The 19,478-nt window shown below is 44.6% G+C and overlaps 1 protein-coding gene across 1 annotated transcript; it reads left to right on the top strand.

The window, feature by feature from the left end:
* The first annotated feature begins 9,984 nt into the window (after positions 1 to 9,984).
* Positions 9,985 to 11,932, top strand: LOC141658539 (putative F-box protein At5g42430). Its single transcript, XM_074465468.1, has 2 exons — positions 9,985 to 10,056; positions 10,454 to 11,932. Exon 2 carries the CDS (start codon positions 10,467 to 10,469, stop codon positions 11,727 to 11,729), a length of 1,263 nt encoding a protein of 420 aa, XP_074321569.1. The 5' UTR covers positions 9,985 to 10,056; positions 10,454 to 10,466; the 3' UTR covers positions 11,730 to 11,932.
* Positions 11,933 to 19,478: the final 7,546 nt, after the last annotated feature.

Below are 19,478 nucleotides of genomic sequence, written 5' to 3'. Positions count from 1 at the left end.
GGGTGCACAAACTCAAATAAGCAATCTATAAACCCTGCATAATAGCTTAAAGATTTCATTTTGTAGTTCAGCTCCAATTTAATTTCTGACATTAATTAATTTGTATTATACCTTAGTGATACAAAAGACGTGTAACCATTAGTCCCATACTTTGATATTAGTAAGAATAAACATTTTTCTGCTTAATATATTCAATATTGATTACAATACTATACGAAATATAGAATTGATCCTGATCAATTGTGACCCACAATGACCATATTTATATGATAATCATTTTTCTGCATATGATAAAACATTAAAATTTATGCTTTAAAATAAATATAAACATATTATATTCAAAGGTTTTTAAAGTTCGAATTGTTTTTATCATTTTATATTAGTTTTATTTACTTTAAATGAAATTTTTTAATAAAGCTACCTATTTCGGATCGGCGCGGGTTTGGCAGATCTAACCCTAAATATGCGAGTTATTATCGGTTCGGTCATCTTCGGATTCAGGTTGAAAAGAGCGGGTTCATTGAATACTGTTCCGGGTGTAATTCCAGAGCAGATATTTGTTACCACTCGTAGCTTGTAGAATGATGTCCTTGCTTGAATCCTCCTTGCGATCTCCTGAAACGATGAACAAACTGAGGGCTCGGCTTTGGCCGAGCGTACTCACTCCGACGCTCAAGTCAGTAAACTTAGAGAGGTAAGTCGTTGTTACTTGGCTAAATGCGTATTGTAGAGAGATAAGGAAGATATTACCAGATGAATAGTGGTTATTAGGTTAATTTGTGGATCCTTTCCTCAATGAAGGTTGAGGAGTATTTATAGACTTTCACCTTTTGTCACGTAGTGGCCAAGTGGCCAAGTGGCTAGCAGGCGGAAAGACCGTTCTACCCTCGGTCGATGGACCCATGGCAGGCCGGCCGAGGGGTCTTGGATATGAGTACGCGGATATATGCCCCGGTAAGGCTAGTTGCCGGCCGAGACCAGTGACAGTAGATGGGTTGCATCGGCTAGACTGTCTAAGTCGTTGACTTTGCTGTGAATATCTTTGACCTTGCTCAATATGTTGACTTGGTCAGCGGTGCAGAATATGCCCCATCAATTTGCCCCCAGCGTAGTCTATGCCGTGGTATGGGCTCCGATGTATGCTGAGCGTATATTCTGCGCAAGTATTTTGCAAAATTTTTATGTGTCGGCTTCTTCTGATGCATCGGCTTCTTCTACTTCGGCCTGGTTCTTATTAGGCCGTACCATATCCCCCCTCCACACGGGTGCGTAAAGGGCATCTGATGTGGAAAGAAAATGACGCTGGCCGAGACCAGGGTTGAGAGTGCCGGTTGTTTTTGATTGCCCCCGGCCGGTGCTTCCTAGCTTGGTTGATCATGCGGCCGGCGGAGAGCGGATGCTTAGAAATTTGTTGAGGAAGATGAATAGGCACTTAGATATGAAGGGGCGTGTTGAAGAAGCTTGGTCACTGTTGCATTGATTGACGTTCAACTGTTGCAACGATTGACATCCCGTGGTTGCATGTCCGACACGTGTCTGTTCGCTGATTGGCTGACGCTTCATGGACTGTGCCCTGATTGGTCCCTCTTCATGGGCTTTTTCCTATAAATAGGCCATTTTTCCGTGATTTTGGCCACCAATTTCATTTTCTCAAATTTTTCTCCCAAATCTTCATCTTTCTAAACTTTCAAGGGCTTTCTTTTCTTCTGATCTTCGAAGTCGCTGATCCGGCGAGTGTTTTTCTTTAAGGTAAACAAACAAATTTTCTTTTATTTTGTTAGTAATTGTTGCGAACATGTCTTCTGCTGATGCTGGACCTAGTAAACCTGCGTCGGGGGGCCCTAGGTCTCCTTCTCCTGAAGTTGATCCTCAAATTTTGGAGGAATGGGAGGATGATGATGATGATGGTGATTTTGGTGATGATTTCGGTGATGATGCGGAAAGGCCTCGTCCTAATGAGGGGAGGCAGTACGTTATGGATCACGGCGATGCCTGTAAGGTCCGTCTTGACCGTGCTTGGACTCATAAGCTCGCCAGTTGTTCCGGCGAGACATTTTTCGAGGGCCATTTTTTCTTTGGTAGGGGGTACAAAATTGTTATCCCTGAGGAGGGTCAGGCCGTCTGTTGCCCTCCACCGGGCTACACCGGCGTATACATGCGGCATTTGGAGTACGGGCTCCGGTTTCCGCTGAATGGGTACGTTATGGCCATCATTAGAGCCATGAACGTTGCCGTTGCCCAACTGCACCCGTTGGCTATGAGGACCATAATCGGCTTCGTCTGGCTCTGTCTCTTCAAGGGAGAGGCCCCAACGGTGAATTTATTCCACCGGCTTCATCATCTCAAACCCTCAATCTCTGGCCGCGTCGGATGGTACAGTGTGCAAATGGAGCAGGGTTATGTCTCTGTTGACAAACTTTCTTCTTGCAAGGACTGGCAAGGTCGGTGGGTGTACGTTAGGGTGCCGGATGACTATCCGCTGCCCCTTTACTTCCAGCACCAAGTTAATTTGCGGTGTGAGACTAAGGCGGAGCATGACAGATGGGTCACCCGGAAGAAGCTTAAAATGGATGCCAGCAAGGTCCCTCTTAAGGAGGATGAGATGCTGGCGATGAGGCTTTTTGAGGTGGACAAGAGTGGGGTGCCGAAAAGATGGATTCCCCCAACGCAGATCATTCTTTAGGATGAGCCGCTCTGCCATGTCGGCCTCATACCGGCCCTAGCACAGGGTGAGTGGGGTCGGTGTGAGGCCCATCACCGCTTTCAGTGTTCCTGTTTCTCGAACTTCGATTTATTTCTTCTACTTAACTCTTGCTTCGTTTCTTTCGCAGACCACTTTGGACCGGACCTGTCTGAGGATATCCTCCGGAGAATGGGGCTGCACAAGGATAAAACCGTTGCTAACTTGCATCCCAAGGCTCTAGCCCATGACCGCAGGACGTCGCCGAATGATCTCATGGAACAACAGCTGAAAGGCTTGAACATGGAGGAGGCCCAGGCGAAGGTTGTTAGCAGCATAACGCGCCGGACGCGGAAAACAAAGTCTTTGGCGGCGACGGCGGCGACACCGGTTCCTCCTCCCATCCTCCCCCCTAAGAAGGAGACGGTGGAGATCGTTGATATCACTGGTGGGGAGGATTCCGATGCGGAAAAATCTCAGCTTGTCCGTAGGAAGGAAGGAGACAGCTTCCACTGCTGGCAAGGAAATGCGTCCTCCGGCCAAGAAGGCCAAGCATGGTACGGATCTATCCTGTGGCTCAAATATAGCCGGTTCATTAGGTGCTCCTGATGACAGGCTCTCTGGTATGTCAATGCGCGTTGACACTGATGCTTTCATTAAATTTTGTAGATCAGCCGCTGTCGGCCGTCGCGCTTATTGGGCAGCAAGTGGAGGAGAACCCCGTGCAGGCTGGTGATCAGAACGTCACCATTGTTTCTTCATCCCAGAAGGCTTCCCTTTCTCAGCTGCAGGCTGGTGATCAAAATGTCACCACCGTCTCTTCATCCCAGAAGGCTTCCCTTTCCCAGCTGCAGGCTGGTGATCAAAATGTCACCACCGTCCCTTCATCCCAGAAGGCTTCCGTCTCCCAGCTTATAGTGGAAGGCACGAAGCTGATCAAGGAGCTGGCGAGGTGGAACGAGCTGACCGGTGCTCGCATCATAGAGCAGGAGAAAGCCGTGGCTCAATCTGTTTTTGAGCGTAATGCCATCAAGCAGGTGGCCGTGTCGGCGAAGCTGGATTTCCTCAATGAGCAGAAGCTTAGGGGAGATGCCGAGAGGGCGCTCTCGGCTGAGAGAAAACTCAGGGAGGATGCTGAAAAGGAGGTCCTTGCTGAGAGAGCCAAGGCCGCGGCTGCGGCGGCCGAAGCTGCGAAGCTGTTGGAGAAGTGTAACCTCGTTCAGAGGCGCGCCGACCTCTATCTCCAGCAGAGGGACGAATCCAGGGGCCTGTTTAAAGCCCAGGGGGAGGTGATCCGGAGCAAAGAGGCCATCATCAGGCAAAAGGAGGAGGACATTGAGATGCTCCAAACCGTCATGCTCCCTAACATGTGCGCCAAATTCCGGGATTTGGCCGAAGAAGCTGCCAGGGAGGTGATTGGGGAGCTCTTCCCTCTTGATGGTTCCTTTCCGTGGGGCCAATTTGACGAGCTGCTTGACGATAGGCTCGAAGCTAAGGAGAAGGCCGTGGCGGAGGCCGCCAAGGAGGCGGTGAGGGCGAAGATAGAAAAAGAGGCGGCCGCGGAGAAAGCAGCTCTTGCTGAGGAGGCTAAGGCGGCCAAGGAGGAAGCCGAGAAAATGAGGGCAGCTGATGCCGCCGAGGCTGAGGCTGAGGCTGCTAGGAAAACTGCTCGGTTGCCCATTGAAGAAGATGCGGCTACCGCTGCTGATGGCAAGCAGCAACAGGCATAGGGAGACGGGCGGTTGTCACCAGGCTCACCCGGCGTTTCGGATAGCTTCAGCTGTTCGGGAGCCAATTATTAAGCCCTTCCTTCCTGCCGTCTTTTGGCGCTCCAAATGATATATTTGTAATTTTTGCTTTTCCTTGTATTTTGTACAACTTTGGTAGGTTGTGTTTTGGCTTATCCCTATGGGGACGGCCGTCGTCTGTATTCTCTTAACCTGTTATCATTTTTTTTTTTATAAGAATTCGTTTCTTTTGCCTTCGGCCTGGCCGAGGTCTTTATCTCATTTCTTACTCTTGCGCTAATAGTTGAGCGTCTCAACTGTTTTTAGCGTTTTCACTTTGCCTCTGGCTTGGCCAAGGTCTTTTCTCATCTTCGTCTGAGTTATCTTCTTACGTTACTAATTGAGCGCCTCTTTTTGTTTCCGCCTCGGCTTGGCCGAGGCAGTTTAGAGTGCGTATCTCAACTGTGTTTCAACGCTTCTAAGGCATTTCGATTGCTTTTGCGAGTATAAACTGCGTTGGCCGTTACTGTCGCGGTGTCTGCCTCCTGAGGGTGATTGCCGCTCTTGTCGGATTGACAGTGTGAGCCGGCGTCGGATTCCTGACAGAGACTGCCGCTCTTGTCGGATTGACAGTGTGAGCCGGCGTCTGTTTCTTGATAGCGTGTTACGTAGCGTCTACCACTTTAAGTGATCTGCCAAGCGTCTACTATTTGGGGTGATGCGATGACGGCGCTTATTTCTTATCGGGACTGCCGCTCTTGTCGGATTGACGGTGTGAGCGCGTCGGATTCTTGGCATGAGATGCCGCTCTTGTCGGATTGACGATGTGGCCGGCGTCTGTTTTTGATAGCGTGTTACGTAGCGTCTACCACTTTAAGTGACTGCCGAAGCGTCTACTATTTGGGGTGACTGCGACGGCGCTTATTTCTTGACTGGGACTGCCGCTCTTGTCGGATTGACAGTGTGAGCCGGCGTCGGATTCTTGACAAGAGACTGCCGCTCTTGTCGGATTGACAGTGTGAGCCGGCGTCTGTTTCTTGATAGCGTGTTACGTAGCGTCTACCACTTTAAGTGACTGCCGAAGCGTCTACTATTTGGGGTGATCTGCGACGCGCTTATTTCTTGATCGGGATAGCTCTTGTCGGATTGACAGTGTGAGCCGGCGTCTGTTTCTTGACAGAGACTGCCGCTCTTGTCGGATTGACAGTGTGAGCCGGCGTCTGTTTCTTGATAGCGTGTTACGTAGCGTCTACCACTTTAAGTGACTGCCGAAGCGTCTACTATTTGGGGTGACTGCGACGGCGCTTATTTCTTGACTGGGACTGCCGCTCTTGTCGGATTGACAGTGTGAGCCGGCGTCGGATTCTTGACAGAGACTGCCGCTCTTGTCGGATTGAGCGATGTGAGCGCGTCATTTCTTGATAGCGTGTTACGTAGCGTCTACCACTTTAAGTGACTGCCGAAGCGTCTACTATTTGGGGTGACTGCGACGGCGCTTATTTCTTGACTGGGACTGCCGCTCTTGTCGGATTGACAGTGTGAGCCGGCGTCTGTTTCTTGACAGAGACTGCCGCTCTTGTCGGATTGACAGTGTGAGCCGGCGTCTGTTTCTTGATAGCGACTAGCCTGAAAATGAACATTTTGATGAAAGACTTGGTCGATTTTACATTAGATATAAACATGCGTCGGGGTGCCCACAGCTGTTTTGGACACCTCCGCCGTTATACAAGGTCTAATAGTTTCCTAATGGCTCAGTGGAGGCGCTCCTTCCCAGTCAGCCGTCGGTCGCATCCATGAGGTCGCCCTCCTGTCGTGAGGATGAGCTTTTCCCCCTCTCCGATTGCTTTGCCACTTTGAGGGATTGCATGTTGCATCCTCTGGCAGATATCTGGACGTTGATCACCTCGTCCTTCTCGTCCTTGGAGACGAGCTTATGCGTTTCCCCCCGGTCCGAGACATACATTAGTGTCAGGGCCCGGATGGACATCACTGCGTCGGCATCGCTCAGAGTAATCCGGCCTATGAGAACGTTGTAGGCGGACGAGCCGTCAATGACCACGAACTCAGCCAGGACATTCTTAGCCGCATTCCCCTCGCCGAGCATTACCGGCAGTCTGATTGAACCCAAGGGTACCAGGCCAGCCCCGGAGAAGCTGTACAGTGGGTTGGTGCAGGGGCTCAAGTCCTTGATTTTCAGGCCGAGGCTGTGGAAGCACTCCCTGAACATGATGTTTGTGTAGGCGCCTGTGTCAATCAGACACCTCTTCACCAGGTGGTTGGATATGTCCAAGTTGACTACAAGCGGGTCGCTGTGAGGGGCGATGACTCCCTCGTAGTCCTTCCTTCCAATAGTAATATCGGGAATGTTGGAAGCGGGGGTCGCTGTGTTGGGCACAAAGTTGATGGCCTGATACAGCTCGTTCAGGTGCCGTTTGTGCCCATGAGCTGACCCACCGTTCTCGTTGCCCCCGATGACTACATGGATCACCCCTATCCGTTGAAAGACGGATTTCTTATCCGAACCGCTGGCGTCAGTTTCTTGGCCTTTGGCGACATACTTGCCGAGGCTCCCCTTCCGGATCAGCTCTTCAATGGCATTCTTCAGATGCCGGCAGTTGTCAGTGAGGTGACCGGTGTGGCCGTGGTACTCACAGTACTGGCCCGTGTCACCGTCCCCCTTCGGCTTGGGGGGCCTTTCCCATGTCTGGCCCTCCTTCTTGCTCAGGGCGAAGACCTCGGCGGCTGATACAACCAAAGGGGTTTTATCATGGTAATGCCTTTGGTAGAACGTTCCCGAACTCCCCCCGGCGCCCGTCGAGTCCTGTTTCCTGACAGATCTGTCAGACCGTGACCTATTATTGTCACGGTGTCTCTCATCGGACCGTGACCCGTTATTGTCACGGCGCCTTTCCTCCGGGTTATCATCCCGGCGGCTCTTCTTTTCTGAGGGCTCAGCCTCGGTGGGGCCTACCCAGGTCTTGTGATAGTCTTCTACCTTGATGGCCTGGTCGGCCATCTTCCTAGCGGCCTCTAGGCCCAGGCCCCGTGCTTGATGAGCTCGTCTTTAAGTCTCCCCTTGGGAGGCCTTTCATCGATCTGCCGCCGACTCGGGATTAATCTCCCGAATCTGCTGAACCTTGTCGTCGAATATCTTCACATAGCTTCGTAGAGACTCGCCCTCCTCCTGTTTGATAGTCAGGAGGTCCGACGTCTCCACGGCCCTCCTCTTATTGCAAGAGTACTGGGCTACGAAGGCGTCCTTTAGGTCGGCGAAACAGTATACCGAACCATCGGGAAGCCCCTTGTACCAATTTTGAGCCATCCCATGCAGAGTTGTTGGGAAGACTCGGCACCAGACCTCATCGGGCTGCTCCCATACCGACATGTAAGACTCGAAAGCCTCGGCGTGGTCGGTTGGATCACTATCTCCTTTGTATGTGAACGCCGGCAACTTCAGCTTAGTTGGTACGGCGGTATCAAGGACATAAGCACTGAGGGGCTGTCTGACCACGTGTCGAATGACACGCGGCGATCGGCTCCTCGCGTTCCTAGTCCGGCTCCTCTCCTCGTAGCGGGAAGGACTCCTTCTCCGACTCGGGCTTCTTCTCCGACTCTGCTGAGTCGGACTTCTCTGGTTCCTCCGGGGTGTGCCTCGTCGGTCTTTGCGGCGACGCCTGTCCCTTTCACGAGTGCGAGAAGGACTTAGGTCTACCACGTCCACTTTGGGCTCCTCCGGCGTCTTGGTATGGTCGGCTTCTCCCAGCGCTCCGTTCAAATTTCTCGGAGTCACGTTTTTGGCTCTGGTTTCTTGGACGGTTTTCGCCGCTCTTGTCGGTGTGACAGTGTGAGCTGACGTACTCCCAATTAGGTCCAGGAGCATCTTGAGTTTTGCTGTGTCAACCACATGTCCCATGATGGTGACCTGGTTGGTGGGCAGCGGCGTGTCTGGTATATTTGGCATCCCGAATTCCGGCTGGATTACTCCGCCGGTGGAGGGCTGCACAACTCCAGAATGGTGGTAGGTATCATCTTGGTGTAGTTCGGTTTCGTCATTTACGAATACCTCTTGCTGTTTTGACATCTTCTTGGCTTTTGGGGTGGGTTTTTGTGTTTATTTATTTTTGTTTGGGAGTGAATGTGACTAGCTTCTAGTGTCTTTTCCCACAGACGGCGCCAATTGTTCCGGGTGTAATTCCAGAGCAGATATTTGTTACCACTCGTAGCTTGTAGAATGATGTCCTTGCTTGAATCCTCCTTGCGATCTCCTGAAACGATGAACAAACTGAGGGCTCGGCTTTGGCCGAGCGTACTCACTCCGACGCTCAAGTCAGTAAACTTAGAGAGGTAAGTCGTTGTTACATGGCTAAATGCGTATTGTAGAGAGATAAGGAAGATATTACCAGATGAATAGTGGTTATTAGGTTAATTTGTGGATCCTTTCCTCAATGAAGGTTGAGGAGTATTTATAGACTTTCACCTTTTGTCACGTAGTGGCCAAGTGGCTAGCAGGCGGAAAGACCGTTCTACCCTCGGCCGATGGACCCATGGCAGGCCGGCCGAGGGGTCTTGGATATGAGTACGCGGATATATGCCCCGGCTGGCTAGTTGCCAGGCCGAGACCAGTGACAAAGTATGATGGGTTGCATCGGCTAGACTGTCTAAGTCGTTGACTTTGCTGTGAATATCTTTGACCTTGCTCAATATGTTGACTTGGTCAGCGGTGCAGAATATGCCCCATCAAATACGTACTCAGATCGCCAATAGTGACCATTTTTATTAAAAAAACTATTTATTTAAGAGCCAGTTTGGATGATCAAACTCTTATTTCCTTTTCCCCAATTATTACCTTCTCTTTATTTTTTTTGTTGAAAGGTAATTTTGTGCCCTTGTTGTAACTAGGGGTGCTAACGAGCCGAGCCGAGCCCGAGCTTGGCCTTGCTCGGCTTGTGCTCAAGAACCAAAACTCGAACTCGAGCCGATCTCGAGCTTCAAAAAAACGTGCTCGTTATAAAGCTTGCGAGCTTTAACGCGAGCTCGAGCCAAACTCGAGCCCAAATCGAGCCTATATAAAACTGTTTATTTTTTATTTTTTTTCTTTCAATATTTTTAATAACAAGGCTCGAAAATTATATGTAAAAATATTTCGCAAATCAGCGAGACATTTGTTATGTGTGATACAAAAATATACTCATGATAAAATATTTTTACAAAATATGAGTAATATCTTATGTAATCGCACAAATTCGAGCTGCTCGCGAGCTTTTCGAGTCGAGCCAGCCTTTGCTCGGCTTGACTCGTTAAGCTCTCGAGCCGAGCCCAAGCCCGAGTCGAGCTCGCACGAGCCGAGCTTTGACCGAGCTTTGACCGAGCCGATCTCGAGTAGCTCGCGAGCTGTCTCGGCTCGTTAGCACCCCTAGTTGTAACCATATCAGTTTTCCTCTAAAGCTAAGCTCTAAAATCCGGATTTTTAAATGGGAAAGTTTCACAAATATCTACTCCATATTCAATTCGGTTTAGCCCGACCCATTAGTATTAGGGCACGATTTAAATAATAAATATAAATAATTATGCAGGACGGTCTCTACAAATTAGCCGCCGTTGCATGGTGCAAATTGGTGATCTTTGAGAGAAACCGACGTGCGCCCTAAGGTACATTCAAAATTTCAAACTTTCATATTGTGATTTGTATATTGTATATTTATTGTATATTGTGAGAAAATATTGGTTCGAAACTCGAAATTGAGATGAAGATGAAAGGAGAGTCTAAGAATGATAAACCCAATTGTTAATTACTGCCATATTTGTGTGAAGTGATAGAAATTACCAGCATGTCTTATGATCATGTAAATTCAATTATATTTAAATTTAATACTCGCAACTTTTAATTAGCTGCTTAATTAATTAATTGTAGTTTTAAGAAAGATTGATTCTTTGAAGCTCATGCATAATAAGTTCAAACATTGCCGAGAATATATAAGAGCCCAAAATTTTAAACCTGTTATTATTAAGACCTCGAATATACTAAGTCTCTTGTACATATGATCAGCTCAACGAACAAGATGGTTGAAGGATATTTTGATCGCCTTAGACGCCTTCCTTGTGAAATCCTGCAATACATTGCACTGATGCTACCATTCAGCTCAATCAAACAGCTGAGGTGCTCGAGTAAGTTTTGGTACAACCTTCTGACTGACCCCAAGTTTGTCGATTTACATTTAACTCATGCACTTGAGAAACCACCTGGATATCTTTTTACTGCAATGCCCAAATGTTTGTTACAGAAAAAAGCATATTATTTTGTGGAACAATCACATGGTCATGTTAGTACCTCCAAAATCTTTGAGTACTCATTTGAGAAGTACGAACCTGATTTATGGGAAGATTTTCAATCAGGTGGAGGTTTAATATTTGCCTATTCGAGTCAATGGTGTTACTTTCGTATTTTCAATCCCCATATAGGAGAGGAAGTTAAGGTTCCTTATGATCACAAATTTATAAGATGGGACTCTCTACGTTTCATCTTTAGTTATTCACCGTCCATCAAAGAATACCAGATTCTTAAGCTGGGAGAATTAAAAAACAATGGACACACGGTAGGATCAAACGTGGCCGAGATTTGCACACTTGGTTCCAACATTTGGAGGAAAATACAAAATGTTCCGAACACTTGGTGGTATATTCATCCACATACTCAATGTCAAGGGAATCTGTTTTGGCTGGAAGATTCCGATTTATATTTTTTTGATATTATTTTCGAAAAATTTCATGTTATTCCTGGTCCTCCAGTATTCGATCGTATTCATGTGACGTGTGATAGTGATACCCGGGTAAAAATTGTGAGTAGTAGTCTAATAAGCATGGGTCACACGGTAGGATATGTACATAATAACAAACTGTGGGTGTTGGAAGACAAAACCAAGGCCATATGGATAAACAGGTATAAATTTTCAATCTCGCTTTTGTACGATAATTATCCAACGCTTATTGGTACCTCAGAGAATGGCCATTTGTTTGGTTACATGGGATGGCGTCCAACCGACGTCTTTAGCCACGACATTGGATGTACAGGCTTCAGGGTCATGGAGATGAAATTGGAGGATGATTGGAGGGAAGAGGATTCGAGATCAATACGGTATATCGCTCCTCATGTTAGAAGTTTTGTGTCGCCGGTTAGAATCATGAACATGGGAAAGAGGCTAAATCACAAGAGAAAAAGGGTATTAGACACATTGAAATTGGATTATGATGCTACCGAAGATGATCTTTTCGACCAAATGTATGAATTCATGGAGGCATATGAGAAAAGTGATATAAAGGCCTAGACTTACTTATAACCAACGAGGGTGCATATCGTTGGGAATTATTTTAGCTCGAGAAAATGTCGAAAATTTGAACTTTAAATTTCAAGTTTTTTTTATCGACCATGTGTGAAGTGTATTGTGGATGCTCGGGAGTGCATACGAGTATTAGATTATGTTTATCCACAAATTAAATAAGAATCTTTAAAACAATAAAATTTTATTTATCCTAAAAACTCAACTTAAACCCTTTTATTTTTCCAATTTATCTCTCAAACCCATTAAATTATCAGCAAATATATATAGGACCCTACCAAATTTACTTTATACACAAACAAAATACTATTCAGGGTCTTTAAGTTGGATAGTGGATTTCCAAGACTCGTTCTAAAACTTTGCTACAATACATTTGCTATTTTGCTTTATCCATCTTATGATGAAAGCACGATGGATTAGATGTAAATAATTAAAAAAATACTTAAAGACACCTCAAGCACAAAAGTGGCACGAAGCCGGGCCACGGGGGAAGAGATGAGTCAGGTCAGACACGGCATGGGCACGGGCACGACACGAAGGCCCCCTAACCCGCGCCTGGGCAATACCTGGGGGGCTAGACACGCCTAGACGGCACGAAGCACGCCTCAGCCAACAATTTCTTTAAGACATATGAGCGTGTCCTAAATCTAGGTTTGGTAAAGTTGATGCGACTTGATAAGGTTCACCCGCAATGTACTCGATAGACCCGAACTTATTCGACACAAAATGACCTGACTTTGAGTGATCCCAAAAAATCCAACAGACTCGAAATAATTTGAATTGACTTGTTTTAAGCAAAGTCCTTCTCCGAAATGACCCAAACGATCCGACCTAAAATACCTCGACACGATAAACGACCTGATAATTATTGACCTGAAAAATTACCTGACTCGAAGTAGCCCGACTCGATTAATTAGTGAATAACCTGATTTTTGTTCCCACTGTTTAATTTGACTGTTTCGGTAAGAAGTTATTTATTTTTATTTTGGGTGGTCCAAAATAAGTTATCCTTATTTTCTTGATTTTTTTTGTCAAAAGCAATAACATAACTATTGATCGAGATGGGTGGTGTAGTTTTGTAGGACTTCAACGAGGTCTAACAAATTGCGCCATAGTATTAGGGCACACGATTAGGGCACAATTTTTAAATAGGAAAGTTTAACCAAAATCTATTCAAATCAGTTTAGCCCGACCATAAGTATTAGGGCACGATTACATAATAAATGTAAATATTTATTTATGCAAGACGGAATCTACAAATTAGCGGCCGTTGCAGGGTGCGAATTGGTGCTCTTCAAGAGGAAACGACCTGCGCCCTAATTGTTAGTGCTGCCGTTCAACAGAGAGGCCCAAGGTACATTCAAACTTTCACATATCATCTTCTATAAACTTTATAATAACGTCATTCTGCTGCATGTTTTCTTAGAGTGATTTGTATATTGTATATTGTATATTGTCTCCGTATATTGTGAGAAAATATTGGTCGAAACTCGAAATTGAGATGAAGCCAGAGTCTAAGATTGATAAAACCAATTGTTAATTACTGCCATATTGATTAGTGTCATGTAAATAATTCACACAATTCAATACTCCCTTCGTCCCATCACTTGTTTGATTTTTAATTCTTTAATTTGGGGCGTAGTGATTTCTGAATTGGTAGTCCTAAATGTTTCACCCTTCCGAGTTTTTAAACCTGTTATTATTAAGACCTCGAATATTGTGGCTACGCCATTGTCGTCTAACTAAGTCTCTTTTACATATGATTAGTCAAATTTGATCAACGAACATTGCACTGATGCTACCATTCAGCTCAATCATACTGAAAGAAATTGAACTTAGCTGATCCGAAACGACCCTCAGGGCCGTCTCGTGGTTTTGGGGGCCCCTGCGCAAGAAGGATAAAAAAGTCCATAAATGTAGCTACCAAGCCTTGAACCTGAGACCTTATGTATAGAAACTCAATTACTAACCACCAAGACACTATCATTCAATGAATATTTAGTGTATTGCATTTATTTATTCTTTCTTTTACTTTGATTTCTGACCCAAAAAATTGGGGGCCCTGTGCAGCCGCACAGCCCGCACGGGTCCAAAGACGGCCCTGACGACCCTTAATCGAGACGCCGTGTAAGACACTGCCCTAAATCAGTTAGACCCCCACACAGGTGCTCCTTGGGTTCCGTGGTCACCGATTCCAGGGTTAACGCCTCCTTCCGCACAATGTTGCACACCAAGGACGGAAGCGGGAACTGTTCTCAATACTGATAGCATAAAAGGAACGATATAGAGAAGAAGATGATTTGTATTTTTCTGTGTATGTAAAACTGAGGAAGAGGATTTATATAGTAGCCAAGAGGCTCCTCCAACAGTCGAAAAGTGAATGCCATTGATTCTGCAATTTAATTGTCATAAATCGTGTAATGAATTTTGTATTGATTGCGGAATAAAATCTCAACAGCTATAAAAAAGAATCCGAGGAGAAAATTCGGACCAGTAGCAAAAAGGGGCCCCACCGCGCACGTGTCACGAGCCGAGCCGAGCCGAGCCGGACGGCGGCGCGCGCGTGGGGAGACTATAGTCTACCCACTATAGTCTAGTTAACTCTCTTCCATATATAAATACAACACTCCCCCACTATTCTTCCAATGTGGGATAAGTGTTGTTTTACTTAAGCTTTGGAGCAACCAAAACTCCAACACATACAACTGAAGTGCTCGAGTAAGTTTTGGTACAACGTTCTGACAGACCCCAAGTTTGTAGATTTGCATTTAACTCATGCACTTGAGAAACCACCTGGATTTATTTTTTATGCAATTCCCAAATTATGGTCAGATAAAAATGCATGTTATTTTGTGGAAGAATCGGGGGGGTCATGTTAGTACCTCCAAAATCTTTGAGTACTCACTTGAGAAGAATAAAGCTGGTTTATGGGAAGATTTTCAATCAGGCGGAGGTTTAATGTGTGCTTATTAGAGTCGATATTGTAGCTTTCGTATTTTCAATCCCCATATAGGAGAGGAAGTTCAAGTTCCTTACAATCACGAATTTAAAATATGGTACGTTCTACGTTGCATGTTTAGTTATTCACCGCCCAGCAAAGAATACAAGATTCTTAAGCTGGGACGAACAACCTGTTGTCCTCAATCAACCGTGGCGGAGATTTGCACACTTGGTTCCAACATTTGGAGGAAAATACAAAATGTTCCCAACAATTTGTGGTATATTTATCCGTATACTCAATGTCAAGGGTATCTGTTTTGGGTGGTAGGGTCTGATTTATATTTTTTTGATACTTTTTCCGAAAATTTTCTTATTATTCCTGGTCCTCCAGTACTCGATCTCGTTAATTTGATGCATGAGTGTCTTATAAGCATGAGTGACACAGTAGGATATGTGCATAATAATAACAGACTATGGGTATTGGAAGACAAAAGAAAGGGCATATGGATATGTTGAAAATAAGTAAACTTGACAAAGCCAAATATAGTTAACTAATAATTACGCTTAATATACTCTATAATTACAAGAGGATGAGAGAATGTTAAGGAGAAGTTAATTGACATTCAGTAATTATTTAGAATGTAGCTTTATATAAATAATGTAGATGTAATTCATTTGTACTCACTCACAAATAAACAAATAAAGAATTAGTTTGAAGTGCATTTATTTTCTCTCATACTTATTTTATTAAATAATAGTGATTCGCTTCCAACAAACTGGTATCAGAGCCACGTTAAAAGAAAATATAACATGGCAACAAAAAATAATGTAGTAACATTTCAATATCCAAGGCTTACAAAAGAAAATTATGATAAATGGTCTCTAAGAATGAAAACAATTCTTGGAGCGCAAGGATTCTGGGAAATTGTTGAGAAAGGTTATACAGAACATGATGTTGCAGTCGTGTTGAACGAAAGTCAAAAGGAAGCATTGGAAAATGAGAGAAAAAAGGATAAAAATGCACTTACGGTCATTCATCAAGGATTGGATGATGACATGTTTGAGAAAGTTGCAAATGCAACAAGTTCCAAACAAGCTTGGGATACTCTTCAAAAATGTTTTGAAGGAGTAAGTAGAGTGAAAAAGGTACGTCTTCAAACTTTAAGAGGAGAGTTTGAAAAACTTGAGATGTTGGATAAAGAATCCATCTCAGATTATTTTGGAAGAGTCTTGAACATTGTAAACCAAATGAAAAGGCTTGGTGAATCAATGCAAGATTGTCGCGTTGTTGAGAAAATATTGCGTTCTCTTAATTCTGATTTCAACCACGTAGTAGTTGCTATTGAAGAGTTGAATAAAGACTCAGAATCTATGACGATTGATGAGTTAAGTGGGTCCCTCCAAGCCCATGAACAAAGAATTTTGAAAACAGCAAAAAAGGAAGATGATCAACAGGTGTTACAGGCAAAAATATCTTTTAAAGGAGACACACGTGATAAACAAAGGTTTCAATCACGTGGAAGAGGCAATTATCGAGGACGTGGTCGAGGAAATGGACGTGGTCAGGCTATCCAAGGAAGAGGGCGAGGTGACCATAATTCACATCACTTTTATAAAGGCGAATCTTCTACCAGAGGTCGTGGACGAGGTAGAGGAGTGAATTATTTTCAAAGAGACAATAACAAGGCCAATGTTGAGTGCTACAATTGTGGAAAATATGGACATTATTCACGTGATTGTTCAATAAAAAATGTTCATGAAGAAACAAATTTGATTGAGGATAAGGAAGATGAAGCCACCATGTTATTAGCTCTAAAAGTAAAAGATATGAGAGATGATAATTGTACAAGGTATCTAGATAACGGTGCAAGCAACCACATGACAGGAGACAAAAAGAAATTTGTGGATCTTGATACAACTGTGACCGGAAATGTGACTTTTGGGGATGGTTCAAAGGTATCCATCGAAGGAAAAGGTACAATCATGATAGAATTGAAAGATTCTAGTCATAAGTTAATTCCAGATGTGTATTATGATATACGATTAATTTACTTCTAATTCCCTCTTTCTTTTATGCATACCGACTCATAACGAGTCGGTTTCGGGTGTTTTTCCTTGCATTTTGTGCCCAATGCCCGTACTTGTTACCTTGTGCATCCTTTTGTAGGAAACGACCCAAGTATGGAGAATTCGGGGCAAGAAAGGCACCCCATTGCCTTTACATGAAGAAGAGGTGAAGAAATGCTTTGAGAGTGTGTTTCTTGGAGACCGTGAAAGGTCTAGCCACCGGCAAAACACACCCCAGAGAATGACTTAAGATTTTGAAGAAAAATTGAGGAATGTGCTTTGCCGGCAGGCCGGCAACCGGCCCACCGGTAAAGCACATCAGGTGGAATTTATTTGAAGAATTTGGTGAAAAACAAGCTTGGCCTCGCTGCCGGTAGGAGCACCGGCGGCGGTCAACCGGCATTCCACACATCAACAAATGAGAAGAGTCTGAAGAGTGTGTTTTGCCGGCGGCAAGCCGGCCCACCGGCAAAACACGAATGCCGATGTTTTAATTCTTTGCAGTTTTGCGGCGGGACCACCGGCACCGGGACCACCGGCGGTCCACCCAAAACAAACGCAAAGACTGCGGATTTGGGCTTTTCTCTCTTTTCCTCCTCTTTTCTTCTTAATCTTGTACAAGCCTATAAATACCCCTCTCCTTAAACCCTTTGACACACAACCCTAGATCCAGAATATTTCCCCTTTCAAGTTTGAAACTTTGTTAATCTCTTTGTTAATCATTCCCTAATTAAGCTAGTTCTTCAATTAATTGGGGTTTGAATTTGGGTTTGTAAGAAGATTGAAGGATTTCCTTCCTTATTATTTCTATTCCAAATTCCTCTTTTGCATTTGTGTTGGTATTAATTCTCTCCCTATTTTCAATTGTTTACACTTTGTTCTTCTTTCATGCTTGCTTGATTGTTTATGTTAAATTGTTGTTGTTGTTTGTTTGTTGTTGTTATTTTCATCATTGTTCATCTTTTTATTGTTCATCTTTCCTTTGTTTCTCTTTCATTTGTTCATACTTGGATAGTTGTCCTCAAAGACTTAATCTTTGAGTTGATTTGGTTAAAGATTGCATCTTTAGGTTTAATCTCCCTTGTTATTAGATTAAATCATCTTTCTTGACAACTATTGTTGGATTGTTGCATGTTTAGTAGTAAGATTCACCTTCTCACCATGTTTGTGACCAAAGTTTCCATCTTTATTGTTTATTTTGCAATTAGGACCATGATTAGTGAGTAGTCTTCCACTAGGGCTCGGTTTGACCCAACATGAGTAATTTCATTAATTGAATTTCATAAAGGCTAATCATTTGGGGAAATTGGTGAGGGTAGTTTAGAGGAATGACTTGGTTTATGGGTTGACTTTTGGGTAGCGTCGACTTACGACCCTTGACCACCAACGAGAGTTGGTTAGGTTGTGATTTGGATACCCGAGATTTGACCCTATTGTTGACCTCGGTTGAGACCGAAAGGGTGAACCGGGGTAGGACACCTCTAAATTAGCGTTTGAAATCAACCCTCGAGAGAGGGAGTGGGATGACCCGGGAATTGATGGGGCTTAATGACCTTAGCAAATATCGGACTACCTTGGGAAAATGCATGTTTTTGGGGTAGTCGGGTATTGAGTTAGGGATTCCGACCTTCGAACCCGAGAGGGGGGTTGGTGGGTAGTGCTAGTGTCCTATTTCGAACCCGAGAGGGGGGTCTTAGGCGAATTAGAGCCGTCACCTCCTCACCTAACTACCCTTGTGATTAGCCTAGAGATTTAATTATGTGGAATTGCGAATTGTTTGGGAAGAACCGAGTCTTAGGCCTTTTAATCATTTGAATTACAACTTATCCATCGTTCTTGCTTATTTTCCTTGCTTTTGTTAAGTTTGCATTTCATTTTGTTTTAGGTAGCATTAGTATAACAACCTCATCTTTTATTTTCGACTTAGCTAAACGATCGGATTAGAACAATTAGTAATCTTTTCAACTCCTTGTGGGATCGACCCTTAATAGTGTACAACGATAAAATCGTGCACTTGCGAGGTATAGCTTGATACCATCAAGTTTTTGGCGCCGTTGCCGGGGAGTTCGGCTAGATATTAATTGTTTTCGTTCTTGTTTAGACTAAGTCTTTTGTTACTAATCCCTCTCTTAAGTGTGTAGGACTTTTTGCATGGTTAGGAGAGCTCGAAGAGGTCAACCAATACGTCCGATTGACCACGAGATCGAAGCAACCGCGAGAAGACTAAATTCACTCCGTAGAAGAGGGCTTATAGAAACACCGATTCCTCAAGAAAATCCAGTAATTGAGGACCTTCAAGAAGAACCACGGGTCTTTGAAGCTTTCGAAAATCCTTTTGCAACACCGGAAACGGAAGTAACAATGGCCGCGGTTCCTATGAGAGACAACTTGGCTCCTAAAAAGGTGGTGAATCCGAGTATCGTCAAACCACCCATTCAAGCTAACAATTTCGATGTGAAAGCCACCTTGCTTCAACTTGTCCAAGGGAATCAATTCGGAGGGGGAGCCACCGAAAACCCCAACGAACATCTCAACGAGTTCTTGGATAGTTGTGACATGTTCAAGGCCAATGGAGTGACAGAGGATGCCGTACGCCTTAGGCTTTTCCCTTACTCTTTGAGGGGAAGTGCCAAGGAATGGCTTAAAAGTTGCGAACCCGACTCCCTTCGGACTTGGGACGATGTCTCTAAGGCTTTTCTCAACAAATATTTCCCACCCCAACGAACCGCA

This window comes from Silene latifolia, chromosome 6 (assembly GCF_048544455.1).
Source record: "Silene latifolia isolate original U9 population chromosome 6, ASM4854445v1, whole genome shotgun sequence".
Lineage (NCBI taxonomy): Eukaryota > Viridiplantae > Streptophyta > Magnoliopsida > Caryophyllales > Caryophyllaceae > Silene > Silene latifolia.
Note: the sequence above shows the minus strand (reverse complement) of the source record. Positions and strands in the feature narration are given on the sequence as shown.